A 19395-nucleotide genomic window follows, 5' to 3' on the forward strand; every position below is an offset into this window, starting at 1 on the left:
GACTTGTTTCTGGAAAGGTGCATTTTTAAAAGTAGAAGCTCGAATTGTTTGGGTACAGACTTGGATAGTAATACAGAACTCTGCAGGCTATCTTTGCAGTAGATTGCAACACCGCCTCCTATGGCAGTTCTATCTTGGCGGAAAATGTTATAGTTAGCGATGTAGATTTCAGGGGTTTTGGTGGTTTTCCTAAGCCAGGATTCAGACACGGCTCAGACATCCGGGTTGGCAGAGTGTGCTAACGCAGTGAGTAAAACAAACTTAGGCATGACCCCTCACTGGCCAATCAGAAAATGGTCCATGATTAACTATGTGGTTGCTTCAAGTAGTGTATTTACAGTATTTTATGTATTGAGTTTTCATCAACTCCAATTTGAATGTTAGTCCATATAAGCCTAGTTTGTTAAATGGCCTACAGAAACAAAATAACAAGATGCATGAAGGCCTATTCCATCTTTTCTAAACATGTTGAACATATTTTCAGTCAACATAGTAAGAAGCCTAATTACATAGCTTCAATATGAAAATATATTGTTAAACATAGCATTTGCACTGATATAGGGGCCTACTGTGAAATTGCATTGTCTGCCATGTCTCAGCCATGGACATGCCAGATGTTGTCATAAGCCAGATTAAATTCACTCTTGATAAGGCTTAAAAAGTTAGTGAATAATTCTAATCAAATTCTAATCAAAACCAAACAACTTGTTTTAAATAGGATATGTGTAAATCCAGTTACAGGCATCATAACTACTCCCCGTGGGCAGAATGAAGGTAGACTATGGAGGCTTTTACACACATCCAAAATAATACTAGGTGCTAGCTAAAATAATGATATCAAATACGATACCGCTCCCTGTTTTGCTGGTCCGAAACTTGATCTTTTACTAAAGCTTTGTTGATTCATATTTATTTCCACGAAATCTCACGAGCCAAACCCTTTATTGATGGGCTGCTATTTGGTGAACGCATAGATGGGTTGGCTGACAACTTTACGAAAAGGATGTGCGCGCTTCCATGGGGCAGAAGTTAGCCTGTTGTGATTCTGGAGGGCCAGTTGCTAGCAACAATGACAGGAAACTGCCATGTGGGGAATCCTACGTGGCTTGTTTCAGTTTGTTTCACCATGTTATTGATACCATGTCTTGTTTTGAGGTGTTTTGACTGATTTCATGTCAACACGTTAGTTAGCTAACCAACAACATGTCAACATGTTAGTTAGCTAACCAACAACATGTCAACATGTTAGTTAGCTAACCAACAACATGTCAACATGTTAGTTAGTTAACCAACAACTGTAATGATGTATTAGAGAGACAACAAATGGTCATTGTGCAAATGCATTTATGTTTTCAATAAACATTGAAGATGAAATATAGCTTCCATGTTGTCAACAATCTAAGGCAACCTCATCTGTTTGCCCCTTGGTTGGGCGTGCGTTTTTGTTGTTAATTGAGGGGAGGCTATGCTTGGTTTTTAATCAAATCAAGCAATCTGTTTTTTAAAACAACAACAATATTTCTAAATAGAATGGGGTCAGAAGCATGATGTCATATTAGAGGTCGACCGATTAATCGGAATGGCCAATTAATTAGGGCCGAATTCAAGTTTTCCTAACAATCGGTAATCGGCATTTTTGAACACCGATCATGGCCGATTACATTGCACTCCACGAGGAGACTGCATGGCAGGCTGACTACCTGTTATGCGAGTGCAGCAAGGAGCCAAGGTAAGGTGCTAGCTAGCATTAAACGTATCTTATAAAAAACAATCAATCTTAACATAATCACTAGTTAACTACACATGGTTGATGATATTACTAGTTTATCTAGCTTGTCCTGCGTTGCATATAATCGATGCGGTGCCTGTTAATTTATCATCCAATCACAGCCTACTTCGCCAAATGGGTTATTTATTAACAAGCGCATTCGCGAAAAAAGCACTGTTGTTGCATCAATGTGTACCTAACCATAAACATCAACGCCTTTCTTAAAATCAATACACAAGTATATATTTTTAAACCTGCATATTTAGTTAATATTGCCTGCTAACATGAATTTATTTTAACTAGGGAAATTGTGTCACTTCTCTTGCATTCTGTGCAACAGAGTCAGGGTGTATGCAGCAGTTTGGGCCGCCTGGCTCGTTGCGAACTGTGAAGACTATTTTCTTCCTAAGGAAGACAGCCAACTTCGCCAAATGGGGATGATTTAACAAAAGCACATTTGCGAAAAAAGCATAATTGTTGCACGAATGTACCTAACCATAAACATCAATGCCTTTCTTAAAATCAATACACAGAAGTATATATTTTTAAACTTGCATATTTAGTTCAAAGAAATTCATGTTAGCAGGCAATATTAAACTAGGGAAATTGTGTCACTTCTCTTGTATTCATTGCACGCAGAGTCAGGGTATATGCAACAGTTTGGGCCGCCTGGCCCAAATTATGACATAACATTGAAGGTTGTGCAATGTAACAGGAATATTTAGACTTATGGATGCCACCCGTTAGATAAAATACGGAACGGTTCTGTATTTCACTGAAAGAATAAACGTTTTATTTTCAAAATGATAGTTTCCGGATTTGACCATATTAATGACCTAAGGCTCGTATTTCTGTGTGTTATTATGTTATAATTAAGTCTATGATTTGATATTTGATAGAGCAGTCTGACTGAGCAGTGGTAGGCAGCAGCAGGCTCGTAAGCATTCATTCAAGCATCACTTTCGTGCGTTTGCCAGCAGCTCTTCGCAATGCTTCAAGCATTGCGCTGTTTATGACGTCAAGCCTATCAACTCCCAAGATTAGGCTGGTGTAACCGATGTGAAATGGCTAGCTAGTTAGTGGGGTGCGCGCTAATAGCGTTTCAAACGTCACTCGCTCTGAGACTTGGAGTAGTTGTTCCCCTTGCTCTAAAGGGCCGCGGCTTTTGAGGAGCGATGGGTAACGATGCTTCGAGGCTGGCTGTTGTCGATGTGTCCCTGGTTCGAGCCCAGGTAGGAGCGAGGAGAGGGACGGAAGCTATACTGTTACACTGGCAATACTAAAGTGCCTATAAGAACATCCAATAGTCAAAGGTATATCAAATACAAATGGTATAGAGAGAAATTGTCCTATAATTCCTATAATAACCTCAACCTAAAACTTCTTACCTGGGAATATTGAAGACTCATGTTAAAAGGAACCACCAGCTTTCATATGTTCTCATGTTCTGAGCAAGGAACTTAAACGTTAGCTTTCTTACATGGCACATATTGCACTTTTACTTTCTTCTCCAACACTTTGTTTTTGCATTATTTAAATCAAATTGAACATGTTTCATTATTTATTTGAGGCTAAATTGATTTGATTGATGTATTATATTAAGTTAAAATAAAAGTGTTCATTCAGTATTGTTGTAATTGTCATTATTCTAAATTAATTCATTTAAAAAAATCGTCAGATTAATCGGTATCCGCTTTTTTGGTCCTCCAATAATCGGTATCGGCGTTGAAAAATCATAATCGTCGACCTCTAGTCATAAATCACATCTCTTGTTCCATGGCACTGTGTGCAAACGTAGGCCTAAATATCTTTTTGCATAACATTGACATATCTAGAAAAAAAAAGACTAGGCTCCTGTCAATTGTATCATTGCCTATGTGCAATGCACATTCTCAAAAAAATCTGCAGTTGCTATGGCATTATAGGAGGACTGAATAGTTTGGCTGGGGTGCGTCTTTGGTAATAGGACACTCTTTGAAATGGATAGTCTACTGAACAAGTGAAATTAAGTCTGCAGGTAGTGTATATGAATTGTGAATAATGAAAACGCAATACATTTAGAGGGCAAAAACCTCCAAAATATTTCAAGGCACTCTCAGTAGAACATTTAAAACCCCTTTACTCATATAGGCTACTTAGGTAATGCCAGGAAAAAAAGATGCTCTATGCGAAGCTGCTAAACCAGCCTTGATTAAGGGGAGGGTAGGCTATGCTTGTTTTAAAAAATAAAATTCAACTAAATGGGGTAAACCAATCGGTTTTCTCTGTTTCTAAATACGACATTCACAGGCACAAAAGGCACATCTCTTGCTCCATGGGCACTGTGCATCACTGCTGGGTAGGCTGCACTTCCGCTCTCAAAATCATGTCATTACTAACTACAGTTAAGACTTTTGGTGGGTCTTAAAAATTACCTTTAGCGCTGCATGAAATTGTCACTTTTGTACTTGTTTTCAAGAACACACTTCAAATATTGCCAAGAGTGTGCAAAGCTATCATCAAGGCAAAGGGTGGCTACTTCGAAGAATCTGAAATATAAAATATATTTGGATTTGTTTAACACTTTTTTGGTTGCTACATGATTCCATATGTGTTATTTCATAGTGTTGATGTCTTCACTAATATTCTACAATGTAGAAAATAGTAAAAAATTAAAAAAAAACCTGGAATGAGTAGGTGTGTCCAAACTTTTGATTAGTATTGCAGATCAGAAAGTACCACAAGAATCATGAAGACAAATGACCAAATCGCTCTCTATTGGCCTCATGGGTAGAATGTTATTAATATTTTTCATAATTTCATAATTAATCAACATTATTTAAACAACAACAAAAACACTGAAAATCGTGTGTTTCTATGTCAAACAGTTTTGTTATATTTCTGTCTTCTGTGATGCATATAAAGTGTAATATTGGGATGCAAACTCAAAATGGAATACATTTCAGCTCCATATCTGACATGGTACAGGTGTCTCAGGTGTCTTTTGAAGATCATAACCATGTGTGTGTGGTATATACTTTTGTTTCAAAGTAGAATTGTTTAAGACTACTAAGAAACACTCTGTGTGACCCTGATTTAGCCCACTGCAGTAAAAGGTTCATTAAAACCTGTCAGAATGACAGGAATACAACAGAAAGGTCCTATGGTACCGTACCACAAGAATACAAGTAACGTGGTAAATTACCACAAGAGTAGAAAAATGTGGTGATGATGTCTTTTTCTGTGGTAATGTGGTGTTAATCTTGCAGTATTTGACAGAAATCATCAAAGGCAAGCTATTCCTGTGGTACCATACTGCCTGAACAGAATAATCCTCAAAATGTAGCTAATAGCTAACACAATATCATGTTCTGAGTAGGATTAGACAAATTGGACCGTTCAAATCTTAAAACAGCCTCTTTCAGGAGAAATAAGACAGGTACTTTTTTTACAAGTTTATTGTTTTTTTGTATTCATTATACACTTCGTCTGGAGCCCAGGTGTCAAATGTAATTAAGAATATTTCACTTTTAAAAGGCATACTTGACATTAATTCAATAGATCATGGCACATGTATATACATATTTGTGAGTTGCCTCACATCTGTGTAACGGCAGTCTAAGTCGTCCTCCTCCTCAGACGAGGAGAGGCGAGAAGGATCAGAGGACCAATACGCAGCGTGGTAATTTTCCATAATGAATTTAATCAAAACAAAACAATACACTATACAAAATAACAAAAGAACATACCGTCACAGTCCTAGCTGGTGCAGAACACAAACACTGAGACAGGAAACAACCACCCACAATCCCCAACACAAAACAAGCCACCTATATATGATTCTCAATCAGGGACAACGATTGACAGCTGTCTCTGATTGAGAACCATATTAGGCTGGACACAGAAACAGACTAACTAGACACACAACATAGAATTCCCACCCAGCTCACGTCCTGACCAACACTAAACAAGCAAAACACATAAGAACTCTGGTCAGGACGTTACAGTACCCCCCTCCTGAGGTGCGGACTCCGAACGCACCCCTAAAACTCAAGAGGAGGGTCTGGGTGGGCATCTGTCCGCGGTGGCGGCTCCGGCGCAGGACGAGGACACCACTCCACCACTGTCTTTGTCCCCCTCCTTAGCGTCCTTTGAGTGGCGACCCTCGCCCACGACCTTGGCCTAAGAATCCTCCCCAAGGCCCCCACATGATTTAGGAGGTAGCTCAGGACAGAGAGGTAGCTCAGGACAGAGAGGTAGCTCAGGACAGAGAGGTAGCTCAGGACAGAGGGGCAACTCCGGACAGAGAGGCAGCTCTGGACTAATGGCAGCTCCGGACTGAGTGGCAGCTCCGGACTGAGTGGCAGCTCATGACTGTAGGGCAGCTCATGACTGTAGGGCAGCTCATGACTGTAGGGCAGCTCATGACTGTAGGGCAGCTCATGACTGGAAGGCAGCTCATGACTGGAAGGCAGCTCATGACTGGAAGGCAGCTCATGACTGACTGGCTGGCGGCTCTGGCGGCTCCTGACTGGCTGGCGGCTCTGGCGGCTCCTGACTGGCTGGCGGCTCTAGCGGCTCCTGACTGACGAACGGCTATGACGGCTCGGGACAGACGGGCGGCTCTAATGGCTCGGGACAGACGGACGGCTCAGATGGCGCTGGGCAGACAGACGGCTCAGATGGCGCTGGGCAGACGGATGGCTCAGATGGCGCTGGGCAGACGGATGGCTCAGATGGCGCTGGGCAGACGGATGGCTCAGATGGCGCTGGGCAGACGGATGCCTCAGATGGCGCTGGGCAGACGGATGGCTCAGACGGTGCTGGGCAGGCAGGCAGCTCAGACGGCGCTGGGCAGACGGCCGACTCTGACCTGCTGAGGCGCACAGTAGGCCTGGTGCGTGGTGCCGGAACTGGTGGTACCGGACTGGAGACACGCACCTCAAGGCTAGTGCGGGGAACAGGAACAGGGCACACTGGACTCTCGAGGCGCACTATAGGCCTGGTGCGTGGTACCGGAACTAGAGGTACCGGGCTGAGGGCACGCACCTCAGGGCGAGTGCGGGGAGAAGGAACAGTGCGTACAGGGCTCTGGAGACGCACAGGAGGCTTGTTGCGTGGTGCCGGAACTGGAGGTACTGGGCTGGAGACACACACCATAGGGAGAGTGCGTGGAGGAGGAACAGGCCTCTGGAGACGCACTGGAAGCCTGGTGCGTGGTGTAGGCACTGGTGGTACTGGGCTGGGGCCACGCACCATAAGGCGAGTGCGGGGTGCTGGAACTGGAGGAAATGGGCTGGGGCGGGAAGGTGGCGCCGGATATACCGGACCGTGAAGGCGTACTGGCTCCCTTGAGCACCGAGCCTGCCCAACCTTACCTGGTTGAATGCTCCCCGTAGCCCGTCCAGTGCGGGGAGGTGGAATAACCCGCACTGGGCTGTGTTGGCGAACCGGGGACACCATGCGTAAGGTTGGTGCCATGTACACCGGTCCGAGGAGACGTACTGGAGGCCAGATATGTAGAGCTGGCTTCATGGCACTTGGCTCAATGCTCAATCTAGCCCGGCCAGTGCGGGGAGGTGGAATAACCCGCACCGGGCTATGCACACGTACAGGAGACACCGTGCGCTCTTCCGCATAACACGGTGTCTGCCCGTACTCCCGCTCTCCACGGTAAGCATGGGAAGTGGGCGCAGGTCTCCTACCTGACTTCGCCACACTATCCTTTAGTCCCCCCCCCCCCCCCCAAGACATTTTTGGGGTTTCTTCACGGGCTTCTTACCGCGTCGTCGTGCTAACCTCATTCGCCGGTATCCCTCTGCACATTGCTCCATCGAATCCCAGGCGGGCTCCGGCACTCTCCCTGGGTCAACCGACCACCTGTCTATTTCCTCCCAAGTGGTGTAACCCAGATCCGGCTCCTGCTGCCGAGCTAGCTCCTCGAAACGCCGCCTCTCTGCTTTTGCTGCCTCCAGCTCTGCTTTGGGGCGGCGATACTCCTCTGGCTCTGCCCAGGGTCCTTTTCCGTCCAGCTCGTCCTCCCATGTCCATTTCTCCTGGTCCCGCTGCTGCTGCTGCTGCCACTGCTGCCCGTTGCTACGCTGCTTGGTCCGAGATTGGTGGGTGGTTCTGTAACGGCGGCCTTCCCTCTCTTCACTAGAAGAGGGGGTGAAACAGGGATCGGACCAACACGCAGCATAGCCAGTGCTCAACATGTTTAATTAACAAAACTACAGTGAACACTAAACAAATACAAATTAACAAAAGTGGCAAACCGATACAGACCTATCTGGTGCAGAATACAAACACAGAGACAGGAAACAACCACCCACAATCCCCAACACAAAACAAGCCACCTATATATGATTCTCAATCAGGGACAACGATTGACAGCTGTCTCTGATTGAGAACCATATTAGGCTGGACACAGAAACAGACTAACTAGACACACAACATAGAATTCCCACCCAGCTCACGTCCTGACCAACACTAAACAAGCAAAACACATAAGAACTCTGGTCAGGACGTTACAATCTGTGAGTTGCGTTTTACAGATCAGTTTCACATAGATAAAATGCAAAAATTACCATACCATGTGGTACCACTAAATAACCACACCAAAAACATAGAATTACCACATTAAAAAACTAAAACCACACACAACACAGGATTTGTACCACAGCAATAACACAATTGTGTGGTAAAATGGTCCAAAATATACTGTATATACAAAAGTATGTGGACACCCCTTAAAATATGTGAATTTGGCTACTTCAGCCACACCCGTTGCTGATAGTAGTATAAAATCGAGCACACAGCCATGCAATCACCATAGACAAACATTGGCAGTAGAATGGCCTTACTCAAGAGCTCAGTGACTTTCAATGTAGCACCATCTGTTATTGTGTGCTGTTATTGTGAAGTGGAAACATCTAGGAGCAATAATGGCTCAGCCACGAAGTGTTAGACTACACAAGCTCACAGAATGGGACTGCTGAAGCGCGTAGCGTGTAAAAATCGTCTGTCCTCGGTTGCAACAATCACTACCGAGTTACAAACTACCTCTGGAAGCAACGTCAGCACAATAACTGTTTGTCGGGAACTTCATGAAAAGGGTTTCCATGGCAGAGCAGCAGCACACAAGCCTAAGATCACCATGGGCAATGCCATGTCTCAGACGGTGCTGGGCAGGCAGGCAGCTCAGACGGCGCTGGGCAGACGGCCGACTCTGACCTGCTGAGGCGCACAGTAGGCCTGGTGCGTGGTGCCGGAACTGGTGGTACCGGACTGGAGACACGCACCTCAAGGCTAGTGCGGGGAACAGGAACAGGGCACACTGGACTCTCGAGGCGCACTATAGGCCTGGTGCGTGGTACCGGAACTAGAGGTACCGGGCTGAGGGCACGCACCTCAGGGCGAGTGCGGGGAGAAGGAACAGTGCGTACAGGGCTCTGGAGACGCACAGGAGGCTTGTTGCGTGGTGCCGGAACTGGAGGTACTGGGCTGGAGACACACACCATAGGGAGAGTGCGTGGAGGAGGAACAGGCCTCTGGAGACGCACTGGAAGCCTGGTGCGTGGTGTAGGCACTGGTGGTACTGGGCTGGGGCCACGCACCATAAGGCGAGTGCGGGGTGCTGGAACTGGAGGAAATGGGCTGGGGCGGGAAGGTGGCGCCGGATATACCGGACCGTGAAGGCGTACTGGCTCCCTTGAGCACCGAGCCTGCCCAACCTTACCTGGTTGAATGCTCCCCGTAGCCCGTCCAGTGCGGGGAGGTGGAATAACCCGCACTGGGCTGTGTTGGCGAACCGGGGACACCATGCGTAAGGTTGGTGCCATGTACACCGGTCCGAGGAGACGTACTGGAGGCCAGATATGTAGAGCTGGCTTCATGGCACTTGGCTCAATGCTCAATCTAGCCCGGCCAGTGCGGGGAGGTGGAATAACCCGCACCGGGCTATGCACACGTACAGGAGACACCGTGCGCTCTTCCGCATAACACGGTGTCTGCCCGTACTCCCGCTCTCCACGGTAAGCATGGGAAGTGGGCGCAGGTCTCCTACCTGACTTCGCCACACTATCCTTTAGTCCCCCCCCCCCCCCCCAAGACATTTTTGGGGTTTCTTCACGGGCTTCTTACCGCGTCGTCGTGCTAACCTCATTCGCCGGTATCCCTCTGCACATTGCTCCATCGAATCCCAGGCGGGCTCCGGCACTCTCCCTGGGTCAACCGACCACCTGTCTATTTCCTCCCAAGTGGTGTAACCCAGATCCGGCTCCTGCTGCCGAGCTAGCTCCTCGAAACGCCGCCTCTCTGCTTTTGCTGCCTCCAGCTCTGCTTTGGGGCGGCGATACTCCTCTGGCTCTGCCCAGGGTCCTTTTCCGTCCAGCTCGTCCTCCCATGTCCATTTCTCCTGGTCCCGCTGCTGCTGCTGCTGCCACTGCTGCCCGTTGCTACGCTGCTTGGTCCGAGATTGGTGGGTGGTTCTGTAACGGCGGCCTTCCCTCTCTTCACTAGAAGAGGGGGTGAAACAGGGATCGGACCAACACGCAGCATAGCCAGTGCTCAACATGTTTAATTAACAAAACTACAGTGAACACTAAACAAATACAAATTAACAAAAGTGGCAAACCGATACAGACCTATCTGGTGCAGAATACAAACACAGAGACAGGAAACAACCACCCACAATCCCCAACACAAAACAAGCCACCTATATATGATTCTCAATCAGGGACAACGATTGACAGCTGTCTCTGATTGAGAACCATATTAGGCTGGACACAGAAACAGACTAACTAGACACACAACATAGAATTCCCACCCAGCTCACGTCCTGACCAACACTAAACAAGCAAAACACATAAGAACTCTGGTCAGGACGTTACAATCTGTGAGTTGCGTTTTACAGATCAGTTTCACATAGATAAAATGCAAAAATTACCATACCATGTGGTACCACTAAATAACCACACCAAAAACATAGAATTACCACATTAAAAAACTAAAACCACACACAACACAGGATTTGTACCACAGCAATAACACAATTGTGTGGTAAAATGGTCCAAAATATACTGTATATACAAAAGTATGTGGACACCCCTTAAAATATGTGAATTTGGCTACTTCAGCCACACCCGTTGCTGATAGTAGTATAAAATCGAGCACACAGCCATGCAATCACCATAGACAAACATTGGCAGTAGAATGGCCTTACTCAAGAGCTCAGTGACTTTCAATGTAGCACCATCTGTTATTGTGTGCTGTTATTGTGAAGTGGAAACATCTAGGAGCAATAATGGCTCAGCCACGAAGTGTTAGACTACACAAGCTCACAGAATGGGACTGCTGAAGCGCGTAGCGTGTAAAAATCGTCTGTCCTCGGTTGCAACAATCACTACCGAGTTACAAACTACCTCTGGAAGCAACGTCAGCACAATAACTGTTTGTCGGGAACTTCATGAAAAGGGTTTCCATGGCAGAGCAGCAGCACACAAGCCTAAGATCACCATGGGCAATGCCATGTTTTTCATCCGCATTCTCTGGAGTGATGAATGACACTTCCCCATCTGATAGTCAGACGGACAAATCTATGTTTGGCGGATGACAGGAGAACGCTTCCCCATCGAACACTTTTGGGATGAATTGGAACACTGACTGCGAGTTATGCCCAATCGCCCAACATCAGTGCCCGACCTCACTAATGCTCTTGTGGCTTGTACCACAGGAATAACCCTCTTGTACCACAGGAATAACCCAGAGTACCACAAGACTACCACAGGAGAAGTACCACAGGAATATTTGACTGTGTGTTAAAATGACCAGGATTAGCACAGGACCTTTTAGTAAATTGCAACGTCAGACATAGTTGTGAGGTTGTTGTGTGTTTTCTGGGAAGTCAGCATTAGACTGAAAAAGCTCAAACCAACATGATTTCCAGAGAGCATGGTTTTATCAGACACCCTGAAGTGATCAGAATTTTGACACTAAATCCTATTTAAACCATCATGTTAGTAAGAAGGTATGCAAATGTAAAGGGCAAGAGATTAAGTGAAATCACTGCAAGGTGTTTTCAATTAGAGAACGCATTGTAATGTGCCAAGCTAAATGAAATGATGTTTAAGTCATGCTGGTGAAAACTGAGGCTTAGATTCAATCAGTTCAGCGTTAACCGACAATTGCATAGCATATCATTGTTTTTATTTAGGCGATGTTGGAGGTGTAACTGCGTTAGAGCTGTCAAATCGGTGAGCGACTGCTCATGTGGTCATTGTCACAAAGCCACACCCTTTCCACTAGCTTTAGAAGTTCAGAACGAGAAAGTGTAGGCAATATAGAAATTACATTTACATTTAAAATCATTAAACAAAATAATAAAGATCTACATCAGCCTTATCAAAGTGAAGATTACATCACACATTCCAGTGTTCAACTTGTGCTGCATGGGATTTCTACTAAAAGACGGTTGGTTGTTTAACAACAAAACCGATGGGTGCGCAACTATTGGGCAACACAGACAGGGTTGGCTTCGACTGTTACATGTAAACTATATTACGTCCACAATGTTTATTAAAAACATAAATCAATTTGCACAATGCGCATTTATTGTCTTTCCCGATACATTACAGTTGTTGGTTAGCTAGCTAGTGAATTTGCCATATCAGCTTAGACATGAGCTCAAACACCTCAAAACAACATGGGATCAATAAACAACGAGCTGAAACGAGCCACCTACGATTCCTCACATGGCAGCTTCTATGTCATTGTTGCTAGCTATCTGGTCATCCAGAATCACAACAACACACAGACTTCTGCCCCATTGAAGCGAGCGCATTGTTTACGTGACGTTGTCAGCTAGCCCGTCTATGCGACTCCGTGTTTCCAAAGGCAATGTCTACTATAGGTATAATACTGGAAGCCACTTGTGGATGTGACAGCTCCAACGCTAGTTCCACCTCCGACATCGGCTAAACACGGTGAATTGATTGAATCTAGGCCTGAGGCTTTAGACACAACTTAACAACGATGTTGACTTCACAAACACCTTGTATTGTTTTGTAATTGGTTTGTACAAATGTGATGATAAGAGTCATATTCGGGTTGAAGCTTTAGTGAGTTTGAAAGCCTGTGTCAAACATTTCTATGCAACAAGATATCATACACAATGAACGTCTTTTATTTCATACATAAAAACAAACGAAACAAACATCAAATACACATTCTAAAATGTACAACAGCATTTGAAATGGTACAGTATACAGGAATTGTACAGTATTCAGTAATAGTCCCGTGTAGCTCAGTTGGTAGAGCATGGCTCTTGCAACGCCAGGGTTGTGGGTGTGATTCCCACGGGGACCAGTATGAAAATGTATGCACTCACTACTGTAAGTCACTCTGAATAATAGTGTCTGCTAAAATGTAAATACGATTACAGTAATTCATTGTTTTACACATTTTTTATAAAAAAAAAACGAAAAACCTTATACAGAATAAACCATTTTTTGTGAGGAAGTTTGTATCTTAAGTATGAAAAAGTTGATCCGGGTCGTATTCCGTAGGGCACACAACAGAAAACAGAAAAGTTGATCTGAGTCGTATTCCGTAGGGCACACAACAGAAAACAGAAAAGTTGATCTGGGTCGTATTCGGTAGGGCACACAACAGAAAACAGAAAAGTTGATCCGGGTCGTATTCCGTAGGGCACACAACAGAAAACAGAAAAGTTAATCCGGGTCGTATTCGGTAGGGCACACAACAGAAAACAGAAAAGTTAATCCGGGTCGTATTCGGTAGGGCACACAACAGAAAACAGAAAAGTTCAAGTAGTCCCTTCATGTTTCAGTTTGTCTTATTCCATTTGGTGCCTTATAAATACGATCCCCATTTTGAGTGATGCTGTTTCTTTATCAACCAGCTCATACTATTCAGGTGACCAATTCACTTCCAAAAAACAGTGGTTCAATCAGAGAGTTATCGACTAACATGTGTAGTCGAAAAAGTACTGCACTTTACAACAATGCAGCATTAGAATAAAAAATATACATGTTACATACTGTATGTTGTTTTTTAAATAAAAAAGACAACTTTAAAATACTGTATATATCGTATGAAAATCAAGTCTACCCTTTGTGGGGTAAAATTGATGGGAGGAATAGTGTGTGTTCCAGGGTTGGGGTCAATTCCATTTCAATTCAGTGGATTCAGGAACGCATTGAGGAAAATGGAATTGACCCCAACCCTGGTGAAGGCCTATTCATTCTTTCTTTTCATTCAGACACAAACATTAGCTAGTTTGGAAATGAACAGTGGATGAGGAAGTGGTGGGTTCCACGCAGGGTTCCTCTCCAGGTTCTCTACTAGGATTCTCAACCGGTCATCAGACAGGTTCTGCAGCAGAACTGCCGGAACAGCTTCTTCTCACACAGCCGGTTGGACTTTACCATCTCACAAAACACCTCGTCGGCTAGAGAGAGAGAGAGAGCGAGAGCGAGAGCGAGAGAGAGAGAGAGAGAGAGAGAGAGAGAGAGAGAGAGAGAGAGAGAGAGAGAGAGACTTCATAGATTATACACACAGCTATGTCCTTTCCCACTCTTTCCTCCCTTCCCCTATACAAACTTTCTGTGCCAATCCTTTACTACTACACAAACCCCCCCTTTCTCAGTCATCCTCCAAAAATGCCCTCACCTCTTTTTTCATTCTCAGCCCCCTCCCTTCTGCCCTCCTCATACCCTCTCCTTGTCCCCTCCTCTCCTAGATCTCCTTCTCTACTATACCCCATATCCATAAATTCTACCCTCTCCTTGTCCCCTCCTCTCCTAGATCTCCTCTATTACACCCCATATCCATCAATTCTACCCTTTCCGTGCCCTCTCCTCCTTCCTCCTCTTCCCACATCCGTTCTCACTCTGCTATGACCCCTCTACTCTGGTAGAATATTCTTTCTAGTCCGGTGGTGGAATTGGGTCACTGTAGAGCGGGTCACTGTAGAGAATCCCTAGTGCAGAGAGAGAAGCCTGTTAACCACAGAGAGGTCCCCAGACCAATCCTGTTCCCTGTTATACCAAAGCTCCCATGGAGGTGTGAGGCCCTGGTGAGGCCATACAAAGGCACTGTTTACTCATAGCAACATTATGGCTGCTCAGCCAATACTTTCAGTGCGTCCCAATTGGCACTCTATTCACTATGTCGTGCACTACTTTTGACCAGGGCCCATAGCCTTTCCCTCCCTCCCTCCCTCCCTTATATAGCTCACAGGCTGCTATGGGCCCTAGTTGCTCTTTCAAACCCAAATCACATCCCTTCCTCTCACATCCTGCGGCACGCAGTTGAGAACCACCCCTGGAGACCTGAGCGAGCGAGCACCCCGCGGGGCACAACAACTGAAAGTAACTCAAACTTACGGTGAGAGAATCTGAACGTGAAATATTTCCTAAAGGCACAAACGTAGGGGTGTTTCTTTAAAAAAATATATTGGGGAACGAGCTACGAGGTTTGCAGAAGGCAGCAGACCAGGGTTCAAATACTATTTGAAATAATATAAAATGCTTTATCTGTGCTTGATTGAGCTTGCCTGGTGTAATCGGCCAATAGAATAGTCCCAAAACTGTAAACACTGACCATCTGGCACTCCGAGCAAGCAAAAGTAAAAGCTGAAAGTTTTTTTGTTGAGATTTCTAATTGTATTTGAACCCAAGTCTGGAAAGCAGTGTGTCTATTCCTATATCCAATATCTTGCTGAGTGCATCCAATTGGACGAACTCCGCCCCTGTAAAAACAGAATAAAAAACATTTCATAAGATGTCTCGATAGCCAGTATGTGAAACATCCAACATTACAGCTCTATATCCCCCAGATAGTAAGGCTTAGCAAGGCTTAGCAAGATAGAGCTAGACTCTTCTCATTCATTCTTTACCTCACCTTTTGGACGGGCCGTTAGGGTTGTAGAATGCAGAAACAGGCAGGTTAGACATAAAGCGGGCCAACATGGTAACCTAATGAACATGGTAACCTAATGAACATGGTAAGCTCATGAACATGGCAACCTCATAAACATGGCAACCTCCCAACTCCCCTCTCTGACCAACTCGCTCCCAACTCCCCTCTCTGACCGACTCTCTCCCAACTCCCCTCTCTGACTGACTCTCTCCCAACTCCCCTCTGACCGACTCTCTCCCAACTCCCCTCTCTGACCGACTCTCTCCCAACTCCCCTCTCTGACCGACTCTCTCCCAACTCCCCTCTCTGACTGACTCTCTACCAACCCCCACTCTCTGACCGACTCTCTCACAACCCCCACTCTCTGACCGACTCTCTCCCAACTCCCCTCTCTGACCGACTCTCTTCCAACTCCCCTCTCTGACCGACTCTCTCCCAACTCCCCTCTCTGACCGACTCTCTCACAACCCCCACTCTCTGACCGACTCTCTCACAACCCCCACTCTCTGACCGACTCTCTCACAACCCCCACTCTCTGACCGACTCTCTCACAACCCCCACTCTCTGACCGACTCTCTCACAACCCCCACTCTCTGACCGACTCTCTCACAACCCCCACTCTCTGACCGACTCTCTCCAAACTCCCCTCTCTGACCGACTCTCTCCCAACTCCCCTCTCTGACCGACTCTCTCCCAACTCCCCTCTCTGACCGACTCTCTCCCAACTCCCCTCTCTGACCGACTCTCTCCCAACTCCCCTCTCTGACCGACTCTCTCCCAACTCCCCTCTCTGACCGACTCTCTCCCAACTCCCCTCTCTGACCGACTCTCTACCAACCCCCCTCTCTGACCGACTCTCTCCCAACTCCCCTCTCTGACGACTCTCTCCCAACTCCCCTCTCTGACCGACTCTCTCCCAACTCCCCTCTCTGACCGACTCTCTCCCAACTCCCCTCTCTGTCCGACTCTCTCCCAACTCCCCTCTCTGACCGACTCTCTCCCAACTCCCCTCTCTGACCGACTCTCTACCAACCCCCCTCTCTGACCGACTCTCTCCCAACTCCCCTCTCTGACCGACTCTCTCCCAACTCCCCTCTCTGACCGACTCTCTACCAACCCCCCTCTCTGACCGACTCTCTACCAACCCCCACTCTCTGACCGACTCTCTCCCAACTCCCCTCTCTGACGACTCTCTCCCAACTCCCCTCTCTGACCGACACTCTCCCAACTCCCCTCTCTGACCGACTCTCTCCCAACTCCCCTCTCTGACCGACTCTCTCCCAACTCCCCTCTCTGACCGACTCTCTCCCAACTCCCCTCTCTGACGACTCTCTCCCAACTCCCCTCTCTGACCGACTCTCTCCCAACTCCCCTCTGACTGACTCTCTCCACACAGCCAAATAGCATCAATAGAGTGTTACTGTAAGTCAGGGGGAAACACTTTAACACTACCTTTAAATATCTTATTCTATACCACCATCACCGTGTCATATGAATGTTGTCCCACGCAAAAGCAACAAACCATCTTGGTGTGATATTGTTATGATAATATCATATCAAAGAAAAACTATCAGATTTTTCAAGCAAAACTATTATTTGCATTGGTACCTTTGTCAACCACCGCAAATGTCCAATTCATTTACATTTCCTAGCCAGAATAAAATGGCCCTTTGTCTAAAATGACACTCGTCACGATCCATTGTGAAAGCCTACTGTATGAATCACTACCCCCAGCTCCAAAGCCCCCCCCCCACCACCACCACACACTTCAGAAAAGGGACGAAGCCCCACCAACACCACCACACACACTTCAGAAAAGGGACGAAGCCCCACCACCACCACCACACACTTCAGAAAAGGGACGAAGCCCCCCCACCACCACCACACACTTCAGAAAAGGGACGAAGCCCCACCACCACCACCACCACACACTTCAGAAAAGGGACGAAGCCCCACCACCACCACCACATACTTCAGAAAAGGGACAAAGCCCCACCACCACCACACACTTCAGAAAAGGGACAAAGCCCCACCAACACCACCACACACTTCAGAAAAGGGACAAAGCCCCACCACCACCACCACCACCACCGCACACTTCAGAAAAGGGACAAAGCCCCACCACCACCACACACTTCAGAAAAGGGACAAAGCCCCACCACCACCACCACCACCACCACCACCACCACACACTTCAGAAAAGGGACAAAGCCCCACCAACACCACCACACACTTCAGAAAAGGGACAAAGCCCAACCACCACCACATACTTCAGAAAAGGGACAAAGCCCAACCACCACCACACACTTCAGAAAAGGGACAAAGCCCCACCACCACCACCACCACACACTTCAGAAAAGGGACAAAGCCCCACCAACACCACCACACACTTCAGAAAAGGGACAAAGCCCCACCAACACCACCACACACTTCAGAAAAGGGACAAAGCCCAACCACCACCACATACTTCAGAAAAGGGACGAAGCCCAACCAACACCACACACTTCAGAAAAGGGACAAAGCCCCACCACCACCACCACCACACACTTCAGAAAAGGGACAAAGCCCCACCAACACCACCACACACTTCAGAAAAGGGACGAAGCCCCACCACCACCACACACTTCAGAAAAGGGACAAAGCCCCACCACCACCACACACTTCAGAAAAGGGACGAAGCCCCACCACCACCACACACTTCAGAAAAGGGACGAAGCCCCACCACCACCACCACCACCACCACACACTTCAGAAAAGGGACAAAGCCCCACCACCACCACCACCACCACCACCACACACTTCAGAAAAGGGACGAAGCCCCACCACCACCACACACTTCAGAAAAGGGACAAAGCCCCACCACCACCACCACCACCACACACTTCAGAAAAGGGACAAAGCCCCACCACCACCACATACTTCAGAAAAGGGACAAAGCCCCACCACCACCACCACACACTTCAGAAAAGGGACGAAGCCCCACCACCACCACATACTTCAGAAAAGGGACAAAGCCCCACCACCACCACCACATACTTCAGAAAAGGGACGAAGCCCCACCACCACCACACACTTCAGAAAAGGGACGAAGCCCCACCACCACCACACACTTCAGAAAAGGGACAAAGCCCCACCACCACCACACACTTCAGAAAAGGGACAAAGCCCCACCACCACCACATACTTCAGAAAAGGGACGAAGCCCCCCCACCACCACCACCACACACTTCAGAAAAGGGACAAAGCCCCACCACCACCACACACTTCAGAAAAGGGACGAAGCCCCCCCACCACCACCACCACACACTTCAGAAAAGGGACAAAGCCCCACCACCACCACCACCACACACTTCAGAAAAGGGACAAAGCCCCACCACCACCACACACTTCAGAAAAGGGACGAAGCCCCCCCACCACCACCACCACACACTTCAGAAAAGGGACAAAGCCCCACCACCACCACCACCACCACACACTTCAGAAAAGGGACAAAGCCCCACCACCACCAGCACACACTTCAGAAAAGGGACGAAGCCCCACCACCACCACACACTTCAGAAAAGGGACAAAGCCCCACTACCACCACACACTTCAGAAAAGGGACAAAGCCCCACCACCACCACACACTTCAGAAAAGGGACGAAGCCCCACCACCACCACACACTTCAGAAAAGGGACGAAGCCCCACCACCACCACCACCACCACC

The 19395-nt window shown here is 47.0% G+C and overlaps 1 protein-coding gene across 39 annotated transcripts in view; it reads right to left on the reverse strand.

Moving 5' to 3' along the window:
• Positions 1-12906: 12906 nt before the first annotated feature.
• pcsk6 (proprotein convertase subtilisin/kexin type 6) overlaps positions 12907-19395 on the reverse strand; it is a 92628-nt gene continuing 86139 nt past the window's right edge. For all 39 annotated transcript variants that reach the window (XR_005472941.1, XR_005472948.1, XR_005472949.1 and 36 more), the window contains one exon: positions 12907-14216. Coding sequence is in view for 30 of the 39 variants with exons in the window: in XM_038969080.1 (XP_038825008.1) it covers positions 14119-14216 (98 nt within the window). In the remaining 9 variants the exon portion in view is untranslated. The remainder of the gene's footprint in view (positions 14217-19395) is intronic.

This window comes from Salvelinus namaycush, chromosome 30, assembly GCF_016432855.1.
Source record: "Salvelinus namaycush isolate Seneca chromosome 30, SaNama_1.0, whole genome shotgun sequence".
NCBI lineage: Eukaryota > Metazoa > Chordata > Actinopteri > Salmoniformes > Salmonidae > Salvelinus > Salvelinus namaycush.